Consider the following 18236-nt stretch of genomic DNA (forward strand, 5'->3'; position numbering starts at 1 on the left):
TCCCGCCTCTCTGTACCTTCCGCTTCCAGATCTCTATACCGTAACCGATCTTTTCTAAGGATTCCTCTGGCTGCAAGGCCGAGGTTCTCCTCTCTCAGGAGCCTCAGGTTCGTTCTCCCTCACAGTGCTACAAACAAGGGAATGCCTCTCCCTTTCCCCACGTTCACGGTGTTCACATGCCTGTGTGCCGTTGAGTATATAAAGAAGTGTGGAATAATCCTATTCAGTTTACGTATGTGGAATGTGAGGGTGTTTTGTGATGTTTCTCACCCACCCCACGAGCGCGGTTTGATTTTCAGATTGCTAGTTCTTTGCATGCTATATAACTTGTGCCTCACTAAAAGCATCCAAGAAATAAACTAGGATGGCCCTGATTAGCTGTACTTGGTAGGCTTGGAAGGCTCAGTGTTATGTTTGTATGTATCTATGGAATCCACTTGGCTCACTCCATGTCAGAAACCCACTTGGATCTCAAATATTGCATGCAATGTCCATGCCCTGTGATGACGGCATGGCCAATATGCATGTGTGTATTTTGGTCTTAAGCCAAGTCACCCTTTAGTCTGCAGTGTGTGTTATGCAACGGTATTATTCAGTCCTGAGCTTCTGGGTCATGGTCTTGTTTGTACACCACTACACTCCGTTTACCCTTGTCTCTGGCTGCTAATCCACTCCTCTTATCTGCCCTCATGGGATTGTATGCCATGTCCAAAGCCAGCTTGTTGTGAAGTCACATAAAGTCATGCAAATCTCTTTCCTATGAAGGGATTTCACTTGCCCACGCTTTCATGATACTGTTTGCCTCTGTACCGTAAGAATTAAAGTCTTTCCTAATTCTTCATTCCGTAAGCCAGGTGCAAACTGGTGTGCTGGAGAGACGATCAATTTACAGGCCTGGGGGAAAAAATCAAACTCAGGCTCAAACATGCCTCAAACACACCTTTTTAGTCTCTCTATTGAATATGTTTGTAAGTTGCACCTGTTTGATGTCTGTTAGACTACAGCAAAAGCCTGAGTAGGAAGTAACTCTCCAGAGCTGTAAATAAGTTGCTCAACGCTGCTGTGAAACCCTGAATCCACTCACCTCACCTTTTACCCTCCCGCTCTGCTCCTGCGTTGTCTCCTGTAACTCCTCTTCTGTGACGCCAGTCATTCATACCCGCTCCTCTGTCCCGCCAGGCCGTACTTGGAGGAGCCTCGCAACGTCATCGTGCACAAAGGAGCGGAGCCTCTGGGCATCTCCATCGTCAGCGGGGAGAATGGCGGGATCTTTGTCTCTAAAGTTACCGGTGGAAGCATCGCTCATCAGGCAGGGCTGGAGTATGGAGACCAGTTGCTGGAGGTACGAACGGCCTGCATTGGCTTTAAAAGTTTAAACCTATCTTTCCCTTTTCCTACAATTTTATATAATTACCCTGAGTCTAAGAAACACGCAAATATTTTTCATGTGTAAATATTTTATATCATTACCTTGAGCCTAAGACACATGCAAATATTTTTCATGTGTAAATAATTTATAAATCTCTCTACTGCTCCTCTCCAACATAAGAGCTACAAACCATTTTGGTCACAAGTGGCTTTTTTTTTTCCCTGAGTGATGACTAGAAGGCAGCTGCTCCCTCCAAGGCTGCCAACAGTGGGCCCGCAAACAGTCTGCCAGGCAGCCAAATGACTTGAGTTTTCCATTCAGTCCGGTATTAGTAGAGAGCTTCCAGACAACGTAATGAATGCTAGGTGATGGGTGCTACCTTCCAAGGTGCAAAAAAAACCAGGACACTATGATAAGCAGCAAAATGGCACCTCAAGCCTCCTAGGCAGCCAAATAATAATAGATAGCTTCAAGGCAGTATAAACCACTATAGATTGTGTTAGATGCCTGCCAGGCAGCCAAGCAATACAGGAGCAATAAAGTCTAATGCTATTTAATACTAATATTACTAACACAAGTTATTACTAACTTGGCTGCCTGGAAGGCTCAAAGTCATTTTACTGTTCTCCTACAGCTGTTTTGCTGCCTGGCAGACTTCAGTACCATTGGCAAAGATTGGATTCAACATTTAATTTTAACAAATGTTTTCTGCAAGCTGAAATTTGATTGCATCGTCACCTCCAGAGGGCGTGTGTGTGTGGATGGCACATGGTTTGGAATAGTTTAAAGGAGGAGGACTGGAATAGATAGAGTTGCAGTGTTCTTGACAGTGGACTGCTGCAACAGAACAGATGAAAACATGGCAACAGCATCAAACTGTCCAACAGGTCTTGAACTCAATCCAAGTCCACCTGAACTGGTGACAAAGCATGTGCTTAATCACTACAGTGAGGAATAGATGCAACAGGGATTGTGTTAAGGAAGAAATCATCTAAATTAGCTGCCTTTTTTTTTTTTTCAAACATTTAGCTGCCTGGCAAGCTAGTTGGCCATTAGCCACTACCTAGCTAACAGCTAGTGTATGGCAATCGCTGTGACCTGAATTGGCGTCAGCCATACCGATTTGTTGCCAAATGCTTTGTGAGTCAACACATTAACGTTGTTCCATTGTCTGAAAAAGTAGCTAGATTTGTCTCTTGTTGCTTTTGAGAAATGAAGTTGCCCACTCTGTTGTCAGTCTTGGAGGAAACGGCTGCTTTCCAGTCCCTTGTGTCTGTTTGTCGCAGCCAGAAAGAACCACTGCTCTGATTGGCTGCCATTTATTTCTCAGTACAACTTTGGCTGCCATTTATTTCTCAGTACAACTTTGGCTGCCATTTATTTCTCAGTACAACTTTGGCTGCCATTTATTTCTCAGTACAACTTTGGCAGAACAACCAAGTACAGTTTTCACTTTTCTACTGTGAACCAGGAACATCCAAGAGTGTAAACCCATGAAAAACATTAGATTAGCAATTTCTAGTAAAGAGGCTGTAAAGGGAAATCTCATAGACACTGATGTGGGCCACTTTTTTTTTTTTTTCTTTACTAATGGTTAAGGCTCAGATGGGAAATGAAGCCAGATGTTCAGCTCAACAGCAGCAAGGTGCTGTCTGAGCAAGCTCTGCTTGGCCCCCTTGATCTGCAAATCTGTTCAATATTATCATGACGGGTGGTTAATGGCTCAGGCGCGAGCATCATGTAGATCAAACAAAAAGAATTTTCATAAATATGCATTAGAGACTTTACATAACCACAACTCGGCATTCATTGCTTTAGCACTTCTGAATTACAAATTGGACTACAGATGTTCCAAGGCAAATAATGGTTGCCTGGTGTCTTTATGGAACATGCAGTATACGCTCTTTTGTTAAAGCTAGGAAAGTGGGTGGAAAGGCGATCCCTTGTCAACACTCAAGCGTAACTTCCCCATTGAGTAGTAAATAATGACTTAAAACCGTTAATGGACTGGATGAATACAGTATATCATCAGCCCTCTTTCTTTTTCTTCTTTTTCTCTCTGCTTTCACTCTATTCCCCCCTCTCTCCTAAACTCTCTCCCTACTCTCTCTGCTCTTCTGCCTCTATCAGTACAATGGCATCAACCTGCGGAACGCTACAGAGCAGCAAGCTCGTCTGATCATCGGCCAGCAGTGTGACACCATCACCATCATGGCCCAGTACAACCCGCACATGTACCAGCTGGGCAACCACTCACGCTCCAGGTAACACAGTGTATCCTGCAGAATTATTTGTAGATGTGGGGGGAATTTGATTCTGATCCCCAGGTTTGCTCCTTCATTCTTGGATCAGTTCCATTCCATCCAAGTGTTGCAGTTTAAGAGTGACTCTTATTTATATCACTATGGCCAGGTGTGCTGTAAATGCACTTGTAGTTTTTTTTTGGCTCAGCAATATGGCCAGATGATGAATTTTCATTGCATTTACATTTTTCTAGCTGAATGAACTGAAGGAAACACTGAAACAGCAATCGCTCATCCAGGTGTAAAGCATTACCATGTAATTAACTGTGTGGCTGCTCAACTTTAAAGATGTCTGGTAAGGGAATGACACCCCATTCTGTCATTCCTCATTGAACTTCTGGTGCCGTGGGAATGCTGTTGTTGTAGATGGAGCTGAAACTTTCCATCTGTTAGACTCAAAACGCCTTTTTGTGGAACCTTTTGTATTGGTGCAGCTCCCGCCTGGAGCCAGTCAGTACTCAGTCCACGCCCCAGGGGAGCGGGGCCACCACCCCCGACAATCACTCCACCATCGACACACTCAGCGAACAGGACGAGGGCACCCTCACTCCCTCCTCCAAGCAGACCACCCCCACCACCAGCCCCAACAGCTTCATCAGGTAACCACACATACATGCGTTCCCTGCATAACCCTGCACACAAACACATAAAGAGGAAAAAAATAATGTTTTTAATGATCAACACACCTTACCATAATAATAGGTGTGGGGTGAGAGGGATGCATCACACTCAGGTATCTCTCCCACACTGACCACTTCTTGTCCCCCACCTTTCGTCTCCCAGAATGCCCTCTGAGAGCAGCAGGAAAGTGGGCGAGCCGCGGCTGGTGACGGTGCGGAGGCCCGGGGTGGAGGTGGGAGTCACGCTCTGCGGAGGGAACCTGCGGGGCGTCTACATAGACAGCCTGGAGGAGGACAGTCCTGCCAGGGGCCCTGATGGGCTGCTGCCTGGAGACCTCATCCTGGAGGTATGGACAAATGCATAACCACGCTTGGACACACATGCACGCATAGACACACACAACCTACTGCCTGGGGATCTCATACTGGATGTATAGAGACACACACACACACACACACACACCCACCCACACCTATATGCGCATACCTAGTCACTCTTTAGAGACTGATATACTGTACTACTCTACAGTAAATTACATTGTCAAATTAGTTTTTAGTTTATCACATTCACAAGACCATATCATCTCATGATAAAATTGTGACTATTTAGTCCCTAAGATTTTAGGTAACTGATAAAACAGGCCCTTTTGAGGTGGTTTTTCCTCAATTTTACAAATAGCATAGTTGGATTTAGTATAGAGGTGTAGCTATAATATCAGTTTCTTCTTGAGGTGTTCTCAAAGCTGGACTCTTCTTGGCTGTTTGCAGTCATTGTTGAGGTCTCCCGACTCTTACAAAGCTTTTTGTGCCATTGTTATTTCAGACTCCACCCGTGCTAGCGCCGCCAAAAGGCATTGGCATTTTTCCTGCCTGTCATTGTTCTTCATTGATCGCCCGCTCCTCTCTCTTCTCTCCCGCTGTGCATTGGTGATCCATCCCGAGCGCAGCAAAATCATAATAGGCCATTCCTAGCATGCTCCCACTTAGTGCTCTGCCACAAAGAGCCCGCTATCTGAGCTGTCGTGCAGCTTTGTCATCAGGCCACACAGCATCAGCCTCTCCTTCAATCTCCCAGCCCATTCGGTTGCTGCCCTCTGCATGGCACAAATCAATGCTGGGACACTTTAATATAGCCAAGAGCTTGGAGGAAATGTTGCTGTTTACCATGTGGACCCCTCCCAGGCATTGCAAATGATTTCACAGATGAGTGTGAACACTCACCAAATCTATCTGCTCCTCTCCCTGAGTGTGTCTCTGTTTTTCACACTGTGATGCAAGGGTGGTGTTTTTCTTTTTAAGTCGGTTCATGAGTTCATTTGATCTTTTTCTTTTTTTAGCCCCGCGACAGCAGGGGCTCTATGGATGGCATTGTCGGTCGGTCGCTCTGTTCACCACTTTCTGGGTCACGCGGCCCGCAGGGACTTAGACTGCAGACTCTCAAGCGGGAGACCCGAGTTCGATTCCCGGCAGAGACGCTTCCACAAAATTCAACGTCGCGTGGCTGTTAGACTCTTAGTCTTGTTTTTCATTCTCTCCTTCTCTTGTCTTTCAGTATAATTCGGTGAATATGAAGAATAAGACGGCAGAGGAGGTGTATGTTGAGATGCTGAAGCCTGCAGAGACGGTCACTCTCAAGGTGCAGCATCGCCCAGATGACTTCAACATGCTCAAAGACACTCCAGGAGACGGCTTTTATATTAGGTACACATACATACACCTACACACGCGCACACACACACACACACACACACTCTCGGATCATTGTAGAGTGTTATGCGTTTCAGCTCCATAAAGGGACCACACCAATTTTCCTGCTATATATAGACCCACCACTGGAGCGCCCCATGGAGAAGCTTGAATCTTTTTCATCTAACCAATTATGTCCCAGATCCACTGTCTCGCTGTAAAGATGCTAATCGCAGCACAAATTTAGGTTATCTAATCCTTATATTAGCCACACACTAGACCCAACACCACACTCCACTTGGTGCTCGGTACATTTCAGACCCGTAGGAATATACTGTATATGAATGGAGAGTGAAGCTCTAAAATAGTCACATTACGTTGTTGTGAGTCCGTTTGGGTGCGTCGCCGCAGCTGCCGCAGTCACTTGTCATATAGGCAAGTAGGCTTGTGATGTCATCTGCAGTAAATACACTCAGGCCGCCTGGCTGTCACAGATAGGCCGCTCAGGAATGACTTACGAGGCTCCAGCTAAAGGAGGCGAGGCCTATACTGTAGATGGATGAACTCACTCTACCTACTTTCTCCCCTCCTTCCCTCTCTCTGCTTCTCTTGTCTCGTTCTCTCCATCTTTCTTGTCCAACACTTCACTGCCTCTTTCACTTTATTCTCCTTCGCTCCTTCATCGTGCCCCACTCTTCACAACTTCCCATCTGTCCTGTCTCTCTCTCTCTGTCTCTCCCTCTCTCTGCTCCCAACAGAGCACTTTACGACCGGGTCGGGGAGGGGGAGGGGGACCTCAGTTTTAAGAAGGATGACATCCTGTACGTGGATGAGTCTTTACCAAAGGGCAGCTTTGGGACCTGGATGGCCTGGCAACTGGATGAGAACGCACAGCAGATCCAGAGGGGCCAGATCCCCAGCAAGTACATGTGAGTGGAGAACATACTCACAACACACACGCATACACACACACATTTCTGCACTACTTGACACCTCGTTCAACAGCCACAGCCATACTCTATGCCATACTGCTATAATACATGCTATAATATGTCACACATGTTTGGGACTGTCCAAGGTCCTGCTGTCCTTGTGCTGTGAAATTCAATACTATATATCTCTGCACTGATGTCACCAAGCAAAATTACAACATTTATTGTACTTGGCGAGTAAAGTGATTCTGATTCTGTCGTTACACTTGTAATGACATCATTTTGATTTAGATTTATTACTTTACCAAACCCCCCAAAAAATCCTCAAAAGTGAGCCCTCTTTAAACACAGGTCTCACTTTCTCACGCACGCAAAGCCTTTTTCTCTGTGTATCCTCTTGGATAAGATCATATTTATGTGTGTGTGTGTTGTGCAGGATGGACCAGGAGTTTTACCGCAGACACAGTGTGACGGAAATGAAGGAAGACGGCGGCTCCAGTAAGACTCTCTCCGCAGCGGCCCGCAGATCCTTCTTCAGGAGGAAACAGAAACACAAACGCAGCAGTTCCAAAGACAGCAAAGAGATGGTGGCTCTGGACGCCATCAGCACAGACTCCATCCCCTTCCTAGATGGTGAGGAGAAAAAGTCCACATCTTTTTTGATAAAACTGCTGCAAACATCAAGATGATACTAGGGACTTTTTTGCAGCAAGGATGTCAGTTAGACTCTGTTAGGCATTGAGACTGCAAGAGAACAGGGATTGGGCATAGGTCAACATTAGAGATATTAAAAAAATACAGCTTTGTATAACGTGTGTGTTCTGTGTGTCAGACTGTGTGAGCCTGGCCTACCAGCGGGTCCAGAAGGTGGAGTGCACATCTCCCCGACCGGTACTCATCCTCGGGCCGCTCACCGACCCGGTCAAGGACATGCTGGTCAAAGAGTCTCCTGGGAAGTTCTGCAGATGTGTACTGGGTGAGTTCAACTCATCCAGATATTTGTCAGCCCTACAAAGCAGCAGTTTAACTTGCTGCTGCGGTGGTTTACATTTTGATAGCTTGTGACACAAAAGCCATACTACTCTACAAGAGGGATCTACGGCAATGCTCACTCAAACATTAAATATCAATTTGCACTGTAGAAGTAATCAACATCATCGCAAACACTGTGTTCAAGGCACTCGCATCACAAGCTTTGTTTGAGTGCCTCCGCCTTGTTTGTTCTCAGCTTGTTCAAACAGTGGTTGTGTACTGTAAGTGCACAGCAGGCATTGTTAGGGATGTTTTAGCATGAATCTGACCCTTTTGAATCTGACCTGAGTCTTTAAAACCCACATTCCCCACAATGCCCATAGATGGGGGATAAAATAATATTTGCATTATTGGCATTAGCACCTCCACTTCTAAGATGCTGTAGTTTGAGAATATTATCTTGGGTTCATGTTAGTCCTATGGATAAGGATATCGTTTAAAGGTGCTATGTGTACCATTTTTAAACATCAATATATCAGTGTCAATCTAATTGTGATATCCAGGTATAATTACTATAAACAAATGAGATTATGGTTGAGACAGTTGGTAGCCTCTGCCTCATGGCAATGTTTCTCAAAATGAACACATTTCCCATAAACCCTATGCCATAACCATATGCTTTACTGAAGAGAATAAACATGTTGGAAGTGTTTTTTTTTTCCCCATATGCCTTTCTGTCATTACAACATCTGCCATGGTGAGAAATGTGTTTGTGTTGGGAGAACAGCAGTCCTTTTCCGGTTTTGTGGCAATGCTAGTGCTAGATTTTAGCTATGTGTCCGTAACCATTGTCTATGGTCATTGGATGCAAGACAAATTTCTGTGCAAAGGGACAATAAAGTGTAATCTTATTATATGACCTTATCTTATCTTATCTTATCAAATCAATCTCCCCTTGTGCCATAACACAATCCAGTGGATTTCCCATGAAATCTGACCTGGTGGCACACAATGTAAAATGCAGTGTAGCGGCTACCAATCTTCTCAGCGGTGATCTCATTTGTTTATAGTAATCCTACTAATGTCTCAAAATTAATGTGATAACTTATTGGTGTTAAAATGCTACACGTAGCACATATTTTAATTTAAACAACTTTTTGCAACTAAAAGGCAATTGGAGAGCGCAAGCTGCTGCCAACAGTGAACAGCTTGCTGTTACACCCAAAGACATCATTCCTAACACTTACATTTTACGTTAAATTGATTTCTTGACCATGCAAATGTACACGTGGGATTTGGAACCAAGTCTCTATATCAATTCATTTCATAGTTATGGCTAGAAAACTGGAATTGTCTAATTGCGGAAATCCCAGATCTGGATCACCACCAAACTCTAATCAGTTGTTCTTTGGCCCAAGGCCGATCTATCCACCAAATTTCATGGAAATTCCTCAAGTTTTTGAGAGATCCTGCTGGCACAGACAGAAACAGGGACATAACCTCCTTGGCAGAGGTAATAATGTAAAACATTATTATTAATTCCCCACAGATTTGCACCTAAATTCTTATTAATGGGTTGTGATTATTTTAAAAGATAAAAAAAAATGAAATGGCTCAAGAAATAGGAGGGTGTTAGATTTACCTTTTATTTGCCTCATATGCTTACTTAACACCATAACTTTAAGGAATACCTATACTTTGACTCTTTTGACTGGGAAGAAAAAGCGGTATAGCACTTTCGTTACTCGTGTATTTTCTGTCATGTCCTCAGAGGTGATGAAGGCGTCTCAGCAAGCCATCGAGCGCGGCGTCAAAGACTGCCTCTTCATCGACTACAAACGCAGGAGCGGCCATTTTGATGTGACCACTGTTGCTTCCATAAAGGAAATAACAGAAAAGGTACTCGTCTGTTTCATGTCTTTCTCATCAGATTTTATCAGGCAAGATTAAGTGGCTTGTATTTGTCTTGTTATCTCTGCGTTTGCTCAAGATAAGGCGTTGCTGTCGGAGAGGTTTAATCTTAGCTGCCGGTGCATGAAAAGCAGGATTCCTTCTTGTACCAGCAAATGTTAATAACCCTCATCAAGCCTTTGTGGATATTATAAGCGCACAGTCCTTTGCAGTAGCCAGTGTCCATAGACTTGATACGTTATGATTTGTTGCCTTTTTTTTTTTTTTCTGGAAACAGGACTGTCACTGTTTGCTTGACATTGCCCCACACGCCATTGAAAGGCTCCACAGCGTTCACATCTATCCAATTGTTGTCTTCATCCGCTACAAAAATGCCAAGCAAATCAAGTAAGTAACACCCTGTCTTTGTAGCATAAAGGCCAATATTCGCCCTCAATGTTTGTTTCTTTGAGCCACCACACACACACACACACATACATACACACACACACACACACATACACATAGAGCTGTGCAGAAAGCTTGGCTGGTGGAGTCCAGAGTGTTGTGCCAATTCCTGGAGTATGGTGAGGGCAACAAATGCTGTTTCTGGGGATGTCCTGGTACAGTGGCATCCCCGCCCACTCTGTGTGTGTGTGTGTGATGGAGCAGGATAAGCCTTCACGCTCTCCAGCCTACCATGAGCCCTTTGGTGCGTCTGTCAAAGCACCCCACTCCACCACACACGCTTGCATAATCCCAAACAGCTGGTGAAACATGCCCACTATTTTTTTCCTTTTTAATGTAAGGGCATTCAGTGCAAGTGTTGAAATGTCCTATCTCTTCTTGTATTTCTTCCTAAGACCATCACCGGCAAAATAACTGTTTCATCCACCGGCTACAGCAGCTAGTGGATTCAAAATTTCATCAGTTACTTTTGTTATATTCATCATTAATATAATAGAAGCTCTGAATTGTCGGAACCTTACTAGTCACATCCAGAGTTGACCAGCATTTGGCTGATAACTGGTGGCTGGTGTCGGTTTCATATCTCGATGCCACCTGAACTTTATGGATCTGATACCTGGACAGTTCAGTCACTACCTCCGTTTTTGCACAGGGAGCAGAAAGATCCGGTGTATCTGCGGGACAAAGTATCTCAAAAACATTCCAAGGAGCAGTTTGAAAGTGCACAGAAGATAGAGCAAGAGTACAGCAAATTCTTCACAGGTTCGTATGCAAACAAACCAAAAAAAAAAAAAAAAAAAAGCCACATGCCATACTGTGCCTTGCAAGTGTTTGGATGTTTAAGACCAAGTGTTCGTATCTGTCTATCAACATTTTCTTTGCATTGTGATAAACCTTACTTTTTTTAAAATAAATAATTTTTCCTTGCAGGTATTGTCCAGGGTGGCACCCTCCCCTACATTTGCACTCAGATCATGACTATAGTTGATCAAGAACAAAGTAAAGTCCTGTGGACTCCACTCGGCTGCCCCTAGAGGAGACCGGCTGCCACTACAGCAAGCTGCGGCTTTCATCTCCAACCCCCAACACTAATTAACCCTTCCACACTATACCAATAGGTACACTACAGTGAGCTAGTTATGTAAATTATTGATATTTTTTTATTTTTGTCTTTGTTATGTTGATTTGTAATCGGAGCCTCCTTCTATTCTGATGTATTCCGGAGCAGGTTAGTAGCACTGGATCTTGACGTTAAAGTTCATTCAGTCTTCCCTAAGGGTTTCTGGTGGTGTTTTCGTAATGCTGCATTGTAAGCATCTGTTTACAGTCAAAAGATGAGTGTGAGTATTGGTGTTCAGTGTTTGCTTGAATGCCCCCCACCCCACCCCCACCCACCCCTACCCATCCCTGTGTACACAACCTCAACACTAATGAAGTTCAACAACCCCTGATCCAGAACCTGTGTACCAAATGACATTTGTGGTTTCACTACAGTTATACACCCATTTGATGACGACTGACAACTAATAGTGTGTGTGTGTGTGTGTGTGTGTGTGTGTATGTGGGAGAGGGAGAAAGCAATGTCAAGACTGTTGTCAAAATTGTAAAGACAATTTTAGTTGGATTAAATCATGGTTATTATTGGCAGGAATTTGATGCTATAGAAATGGAATGCCAAGATTCATCTGAAGTATGTAGCTGTGGTCTTACTGAACCCGATTGCCAACAGTGACGGCCATGAAAAACTCAAACATATTGATGTTTGTTCTATGCATTGTGTTTCTATAGTAGCTGGGTGTATGGACAGTTTACGGGCCTTTCGGAAGTGCCTTTGGAGAAGAAGCCTGATCTGAAACCAGCCCCTGGTCACTTAGCCGAGATAGTCAAGAGGGTTTGCGAAGGTTTATCTTCAAGATCAAATGCATCTTTTAACCTGTCTAGTACTGGATGGATAGGGGCTGTTTTGGGACCAGCACAGTGCAGAGCGCGCGACAATGGTGAGGTTTTGAGGGCAGGCCGAAGCGGCGGCCAACGGGTTAACTCCTCAGAATGCACTCCAGGGCTAGACAGACCACTGTGTAACTATCATACTATCTCTTTGTCACATATTTAAAGACAATATAGAGTATAACAAATACAGTATGCAGATACATCTGAAAACATATATATATTACATGTATTTTCACTAGGTCATAGGCCTAGGAACGTTCGCCGGTCAAGTCATGTCTTAGCAGGTATTAGCATGTTTTTGTTTGTTTTTTTGATTTATTTTTGTTTGGTTTTTTTGGTTCGTGGTTGGTTGTCAGTCACTTATCAATGTACTCATAAAAAGAGACACTATGGAGCAAATTTGCAGGGTAATATCTTAAAGGATTTTCCTAGGATCCATTTAAATGTTAGTGACTTTTCATTGTTATTTAATTGTTTTTTATTCAAGAGGCAAAAAATATTGACAAAAATATTCTGCCCTTCCTTGAACCATATCCTGTATCTTATTGTGCCAAAATCCACTAAGGCAACTTTATCCTTTTATTTCTGTTTTGCACTTGTTTATCTGTGAACCTTAAACATGTAACTGTTCCTAGGTTTCCAGTAGACTATGAATAGGTACTATAATTTCTACTGTAACTAATTCACAGTTTTATGTATCACATCAGTTCCTTACATTTCATTGATGGCCTTTTATTCTTAATTAGAAAAAAGGATTGCTCCTTATTTGAATTATTATTGAAAAAGGGATCTATTCTTGCACAGTTTTTCAAAGGAAAATCGGTCCACAAGTTTGACTATTGGGCTAAAAAAAATAGGCATAAGCAAATTGTAATGTCACTATTTTTCTGAGTAGATAGCATATGTTATAGAGTGAGAGGGATACAACATGAAATGGTTGTATTTTTAGGAAGAAAGACTAGATGCCAGGTACTGATTGAACTTTTCTTTTATTAAAAAGAATGTGATTTGTATGTTATGAGACATTAACATGAGAATAAAACTCATTTTCTGTATCACAACATGGACTCTGAGTCTCTGAATTTTTCTTAGTCAGTGCATGGGTAATATTGCCCACTGCTGTCATGACTAGACAAATGTAATATTTGAATTGAAGTTGATTTTTCCCCAGAACATACTATTCTTTCCTTCTTGGGATCATTTTTCCCAGTTCTCTTATGGCAACACCTAGTAGGAATATATATATATATATATATATATATATATATATATATATATATATATATATATATATATATTCTTCTACCTCATTATAATTCTTTAGGTTGAGTTTTAAAGATAAGAGGGTGAATTAAGCTGATGGGGAAACTTTTCTATTAATAATTTCTTGCTGGGGGGGAAAAAAAACGGTGTCCTTCAGTGATGTACTATGATGAAAGGGAATCCTTTTTGCTGAAAGCAGCAGGGGGAAAAACGTGGCAGATGAAATGGCCATCAATTTCTGTGAGCCGAGATAAGTCGGTCTGACAATATCTGCCAGGATCTCAGAGAGAGAGAAAGAGATAAAGACGTGGCCTTGCCTCAGCGTTGAACAAGCAGCTACATTCTTCGCCTTGTATGCACCTTCAAAGACACTTTGAGGCAGGATATCTGTTCTTCACCACACATCAAATAGTGCAGCTTGACATTGACAATTCGATCTGTAGCCTACTGTCCATCAAAACCAATGAGCTTCTTCCTAGTCAAGAAACCTATGGATTTGCTTTACTATCATGAAAATATAATTAGTATACAATGGTCGGATATGAGTCGTTTATGATTTCTGAACCAGGAGACTAGATTTGGTCTCATGCTAAACAGAAACGGAACACCATGAGAAAAATTAACATCACTGCAGCATGCTGTAGCCTATGAGTTGTTTTCCATCCAGTTGGGCAGCTCCCAGCTACACCACTACTTACTGGTTGATTGGGCGCTCAGAGCTTGAGGTCACTTCCCCGTAGCTCTGCAGCCAGGGTCACATGGTCCTCTGGCCAATGATGTCACAGAGGAGATGACTACCCTCCAGCCGCCTGTCCCGTTCACTGGGGCGAGAGAGAGCACCCAGTGTCCCCAAAACATCCACCACATCCAACGGCCTGCAACCCAGGCCTTATGGTGATGAGAACGTTCTCCATGTGAAATGACCACCAAATGTTCTCAGTGCTACTGCGAAGTGTCTGGGAATGTTGCTTGAGGTTTTTCGTGACTAAACACTCTGCGCTGCATCCGATATAGGTGCAGTTCTACTATGCCGTGCCCCGATTCCTTCTGTCCTCCAAGTCCCCTCCTGCCTGTTTTAGAGAGGGGGGGGGGGGGGGGGGTAGGCCTAGGGTCGGCAGCCGTCCCGCTGCGGTGTCCGTTTCAAGACAGCTGCTGACAGCTCATCTGAACTTGAGAAGTCTCACGTCTGACAGCCAGAGATCTTTGTAGTCCACGCTGGCCAGCCGCGGCCTTTCTCAGCTTAAGTCAAATCTCATCATAGTGAGAGGCATGTTTCTCTTCCGCCTTTATTTTTTTTTATTTTTTTCCACCTCTCTCTCTGTTTGATGGGATGAATTTGCCCCGGTCGGCCTTCCGTTGGTCCTCCAGCATGTTAACTCTAGCATCTCCAAATGTCCTGCGGGATTACCACCTGACTGCTCTCATGTTAATCTCCTCATCTGTCAGCACTGAGAGCCTCCGGCAAAGTTCCACTGGCCCACAGGAGCCACTTGCCCAACAGCTGGCCTTTCATGGGGGATGATCAATCCCAGATCCCTCTGCCTTAGCCAGCAATAAACACCCACATGATTTATTATGACATATATGCAGCATGTGCTTATGCTTCCGCTCCCTGTGACCTCTTTGAGAGGCTTATTGTTGCTTTGGGATTTGGGTCTCACCTGACTAAAGTATATAGGATCGTAAGATTTATTGCCCTATTGTTATCCTTTCTTGTACAATGTAGATTTATCAGAAAATAATTGCTGCATTGATCCATTATATGGAGTAGTCATTATTGGACTGAGAACGGTGGGTTTATGTCAGTGAAACAGTCCCACGTGTCATTTACACCTCATTCTTGCTGACAAGAACATCATTTAATTTACAGAAATGAACATTGATGAGACATTTTGTGATTACCTGGTGTTGGAAATGTTGGATTTTTTATTTTCCACTCAGTGTCACCTGTATTTGAACTAGCATCTTCATTAAAAACCTTCATAATATTTGAAATAACTGACAGAATGCCCTCCCAGTGTGTTGGTGCTTGACGTTTGGAGGCATAATACCGTCATCATTTGCGTTTAATCTGACAGTTCCTCATTTTACCAGCAGGAGGACAACTGCAGAGCTGCTGTCCAGGGTCCGTCCCGGCAGCTCTTTGGCTGCATCAAACACTCTCATGCTGTTCAGTGGCACCACAATGCATAAATCCACCTTTACAATGTATATAGCAATAGGTCTATGCTATCAAACTGAGACTAATGTACAATTGTTACACTGGTAGAATGCCATAGTAAACAATCTTAATAAATTCCTTAGTTTTGACTGTTATGTTGTTATTGGATGGTCATTTTAAAGCATTACATATGTAACCCCCCCCCAAGCGTGGAATTAAACTTCTAAATAGATTATGTGGAAGAAATGAGAAAAAGGTAAAGGTAAAAGAATAAAAGGTTGCAAATATTTGAAGCCATGCCTCAAAGGTTGTTTTTGTTCTAGCTCATATTCTGTTCAGTATATCAACCAACAGATAGTAATGTTGGCTTGCAACACCTCCATTTTATATGAAGTCAAAATGCTTGCATAGACATTCATGACTCTAAAGTGGTATATTTTGCAGATTGCCTTGTCCTCAGCATTTTACAGCCTGCCCCCCAGGTTGAAGATTCTGTTATGGCAGCTATTTCCATAGAAGCAATAATATTCCCTGAATAATAAATCATCATCTTAGAATTCACATACATAATTTATCTTCTTCACACCTTACTTAAAGTGTATGTATGTTTACTTTTCAAATTACTTTTCTTGTGTCATAACCCCACAATTCATGGAAATCGTGCTGGGGGACTGGGGCATTTATTGAATAATATCTGTGTGCGTGAATGTTAGTCTCATATCTGTAAAGGTAAAGGGGTTCAGAAAACACTGCAGTGCAGCCATTGCCTTATGTTCAGACACTACTGTCATGGAGAATGCAGATGGGATAGGAACCATAAAGGGAAAAACTCTTGCACATTCACTCCAAGTGGAGCACTCAAAAGAACTGAGGAGATTATTGGCATTTTATTGCAGCACAACCTCCAAGAAGTCTGGAGCCTGGTGACACAGGTGGCTGTGTGCACCTGCCTGTTCTGCTGCTCTGGGGTCAGTGGTTATTCAGGGCCCCGAGCCAGCTGTTTCCCCATATACTTTCGTCTGGCTGGCTACTCGAGGGCATCCATGTCCAGCCATAAACTACTGCTAGTCATGCCTGACCATCATCACCAATCCACACCTGTTTTTGACCTAATATGTGAGCTAAAAGTGTAATCCTATACAGTAATTGACAGGGCGTGGATATGTGAGGCCATTAATCACAGGTGCTTTCAGGAGGAGTCCTTCAAGTGAAGGTGATCCATCATTCAATCACACAGCATCAGGGAAGGACACTCATAGTAACTGTGTGTGTGTGTGTGTGTTCCTCAAATTCACCTATCAAGTTCATTTCTCAAAATGAAAATAGGGACGCCTGCGTCTACCATGGGTGAAGAGCCACAGACTCAGTAATTGAAAAAAAAAAAAAAAAAAAAAAAAGACCAAGCACTAAATCAGTACAATATTGCCACAATATCCCTGCAGGGACTTACAGTTTGTCTGTGTTAGTCAGTTCATAGTGACCTTACTTTATGGTATTTTTCATCTCCTCTGGTATCACTATAATATTCCTATGGGGACTCATCATTTTGCTGTGATATTTATACATCCTAGTATCCTCATAAAATTTATTACAGGATCAATGGAGTTCTTTTAAAAGCAAAGCCTATTCGTGTTTTTGCGACGTGCGTCATTTGGCGTACAAAAGAGACGCAAAGGCGCAACTACCTCTTATACACCCAAGCAGCCGGTTGGCACTTGGAATAAACATCGTCGCGGTATTACTGCCCCTCTGTCCATCTTTATTATTAGAGCTTGGCTCCGCCCCCCTACCTGTAAATCTCCCGGCTCTCCTCTGGAGCGGATCTGACAGGCGCTCTCAGCTGGCCGCTCCGTGCCAGGGCTGCAGGGGACCGAATGGAGACAGCGACGTTCACCCGAGCGCTCGTCCTTTTACGCAGAATTGGAAACGAAAACGCCCGCAAGATTATGTAGGCTTCAGCGTTGCGGTGACCATTAACCATTCACAGACTTGAATTACATCTATATATTTTGTTGTTTTGTTGCAAACCTTTCAGGCTATCGATTAGATTGACGCCGAAGGAAAGTGAAATCGATTCGCCGCCCGTTAATCGACAGGATCCCTGGATGGAAGACGGCTAGAGAGGTCGGCTCGCCGAGAACAGGCAACAACCTATATTTCACTGTCGTTGTGTTTATCATAATCCGAGATAACATTGGCAGCCTCGACGGCTGCAAACGACACCGTCTTTACCATGGCATTTGGCCTGAAAGACTCGGAAAACCCCTCAAAATGAGGAGCGCTCAAGATTCGTCATTATTGCGGATTTAAATGCCTCTCTCCAAGGGCCACCGACCCGTTATTGTGGACAGGTTCGCGTGTGCGGTGTTTCACACTGTCACAGAAAACAATTCATAGGCTAGTGAAATACAGAAAGAGACTCCATCGGGTGGGTGAAAATAATCTACAGCGAAGAGGGGGATTTTTTTCAAGCAATATGGCTGGTGAGTGGGGCTGGGGACGCTGGCACAGGCTCTCCAAGGCTCCTAAATGCTAGCTGAGGCAGATGGCACCGTTCCCCATGGAAGCGGCAGCTCTATGAGGACAAATAATATCAATACTAATATAAATCCGGACTCCTCG

At 43.5% G+C, this 18236-nt stretch overlaps 1 protein-coding gene across 5 annotated transcripts in view; it reads left to right on the plus strand.

Annotated features, from left to right (window-relative positions):
- The window catches only part of dlg5a (discs, large homolog 5a (Drosophila)), a 41541-nt gene extending 28296 nt beyond the window's left edge, over nt 1-13245 (plus strand). For 4 of the 5 annotated variants that reach the window (XM_071918116.2, XM_078288757.1, XM_078288758.1 and 1 more), the window contains 12 exons: nt 1180-1342; nt 3500-3633; nt 4107-4271; nt 4456-4639; nt 5845-5993; nt 6737-6907; nt 7347-7543; nt 7743-7886; nt 9654-9781; nt 10071-10180; nt 10893-11002; nt 11171-13245. In XM_071918116.2, coding sequence (XP_071774217.2) covers nt 1180-1342; nt 3500-3633; nt 4107-4271; nt 4456-4639; nt 5845-5993; nt 6737-6907; nt 7347-7543; nt 7743-7886; nt 9654-9781; nt 10071-10180; nt 10893-11002; nt 11171-11274 — 1759 coding nt within the window. In that variant the 3' untranslated portion in view covers nt 11275-13245. Of the gene's footprint in view, nt 1-1179; nt 1343-3499; nt 3634-4106; nt 4272-4455; nt 4640-5629; nt 5994-6736; nt 6908-7346; nt 7544-7742; nt 7887-9653; nt 9782-10070; nt 10181-10892; nt 11003-11170 lie in introns of those variants that run through there. The other variant, XM_071918117.2, reaches the window with a different exon arrangement.
- The last annotated feature ends 4991 nt before the right edge of the window (nt 13246-18236 follow it).

The sequence above is a fragment of the Centroberyx gerrardi genome, chromosome 15 (assembly GCF_048128805.1).
Source record: "Centroberyx gerrardi isolate f3 chromosome 15, fCenGer3.hap1.cur.20231027, whole genome shotgun sequence".
In the NCBI taxonomy this organism is placed as follows: domain Eukaryota; kingdom Metazoa; phylum Chordata; class Actinopteri; order Beryciformes; family Berycidae; genus Centroberyx; species Centroberyx gerrardi.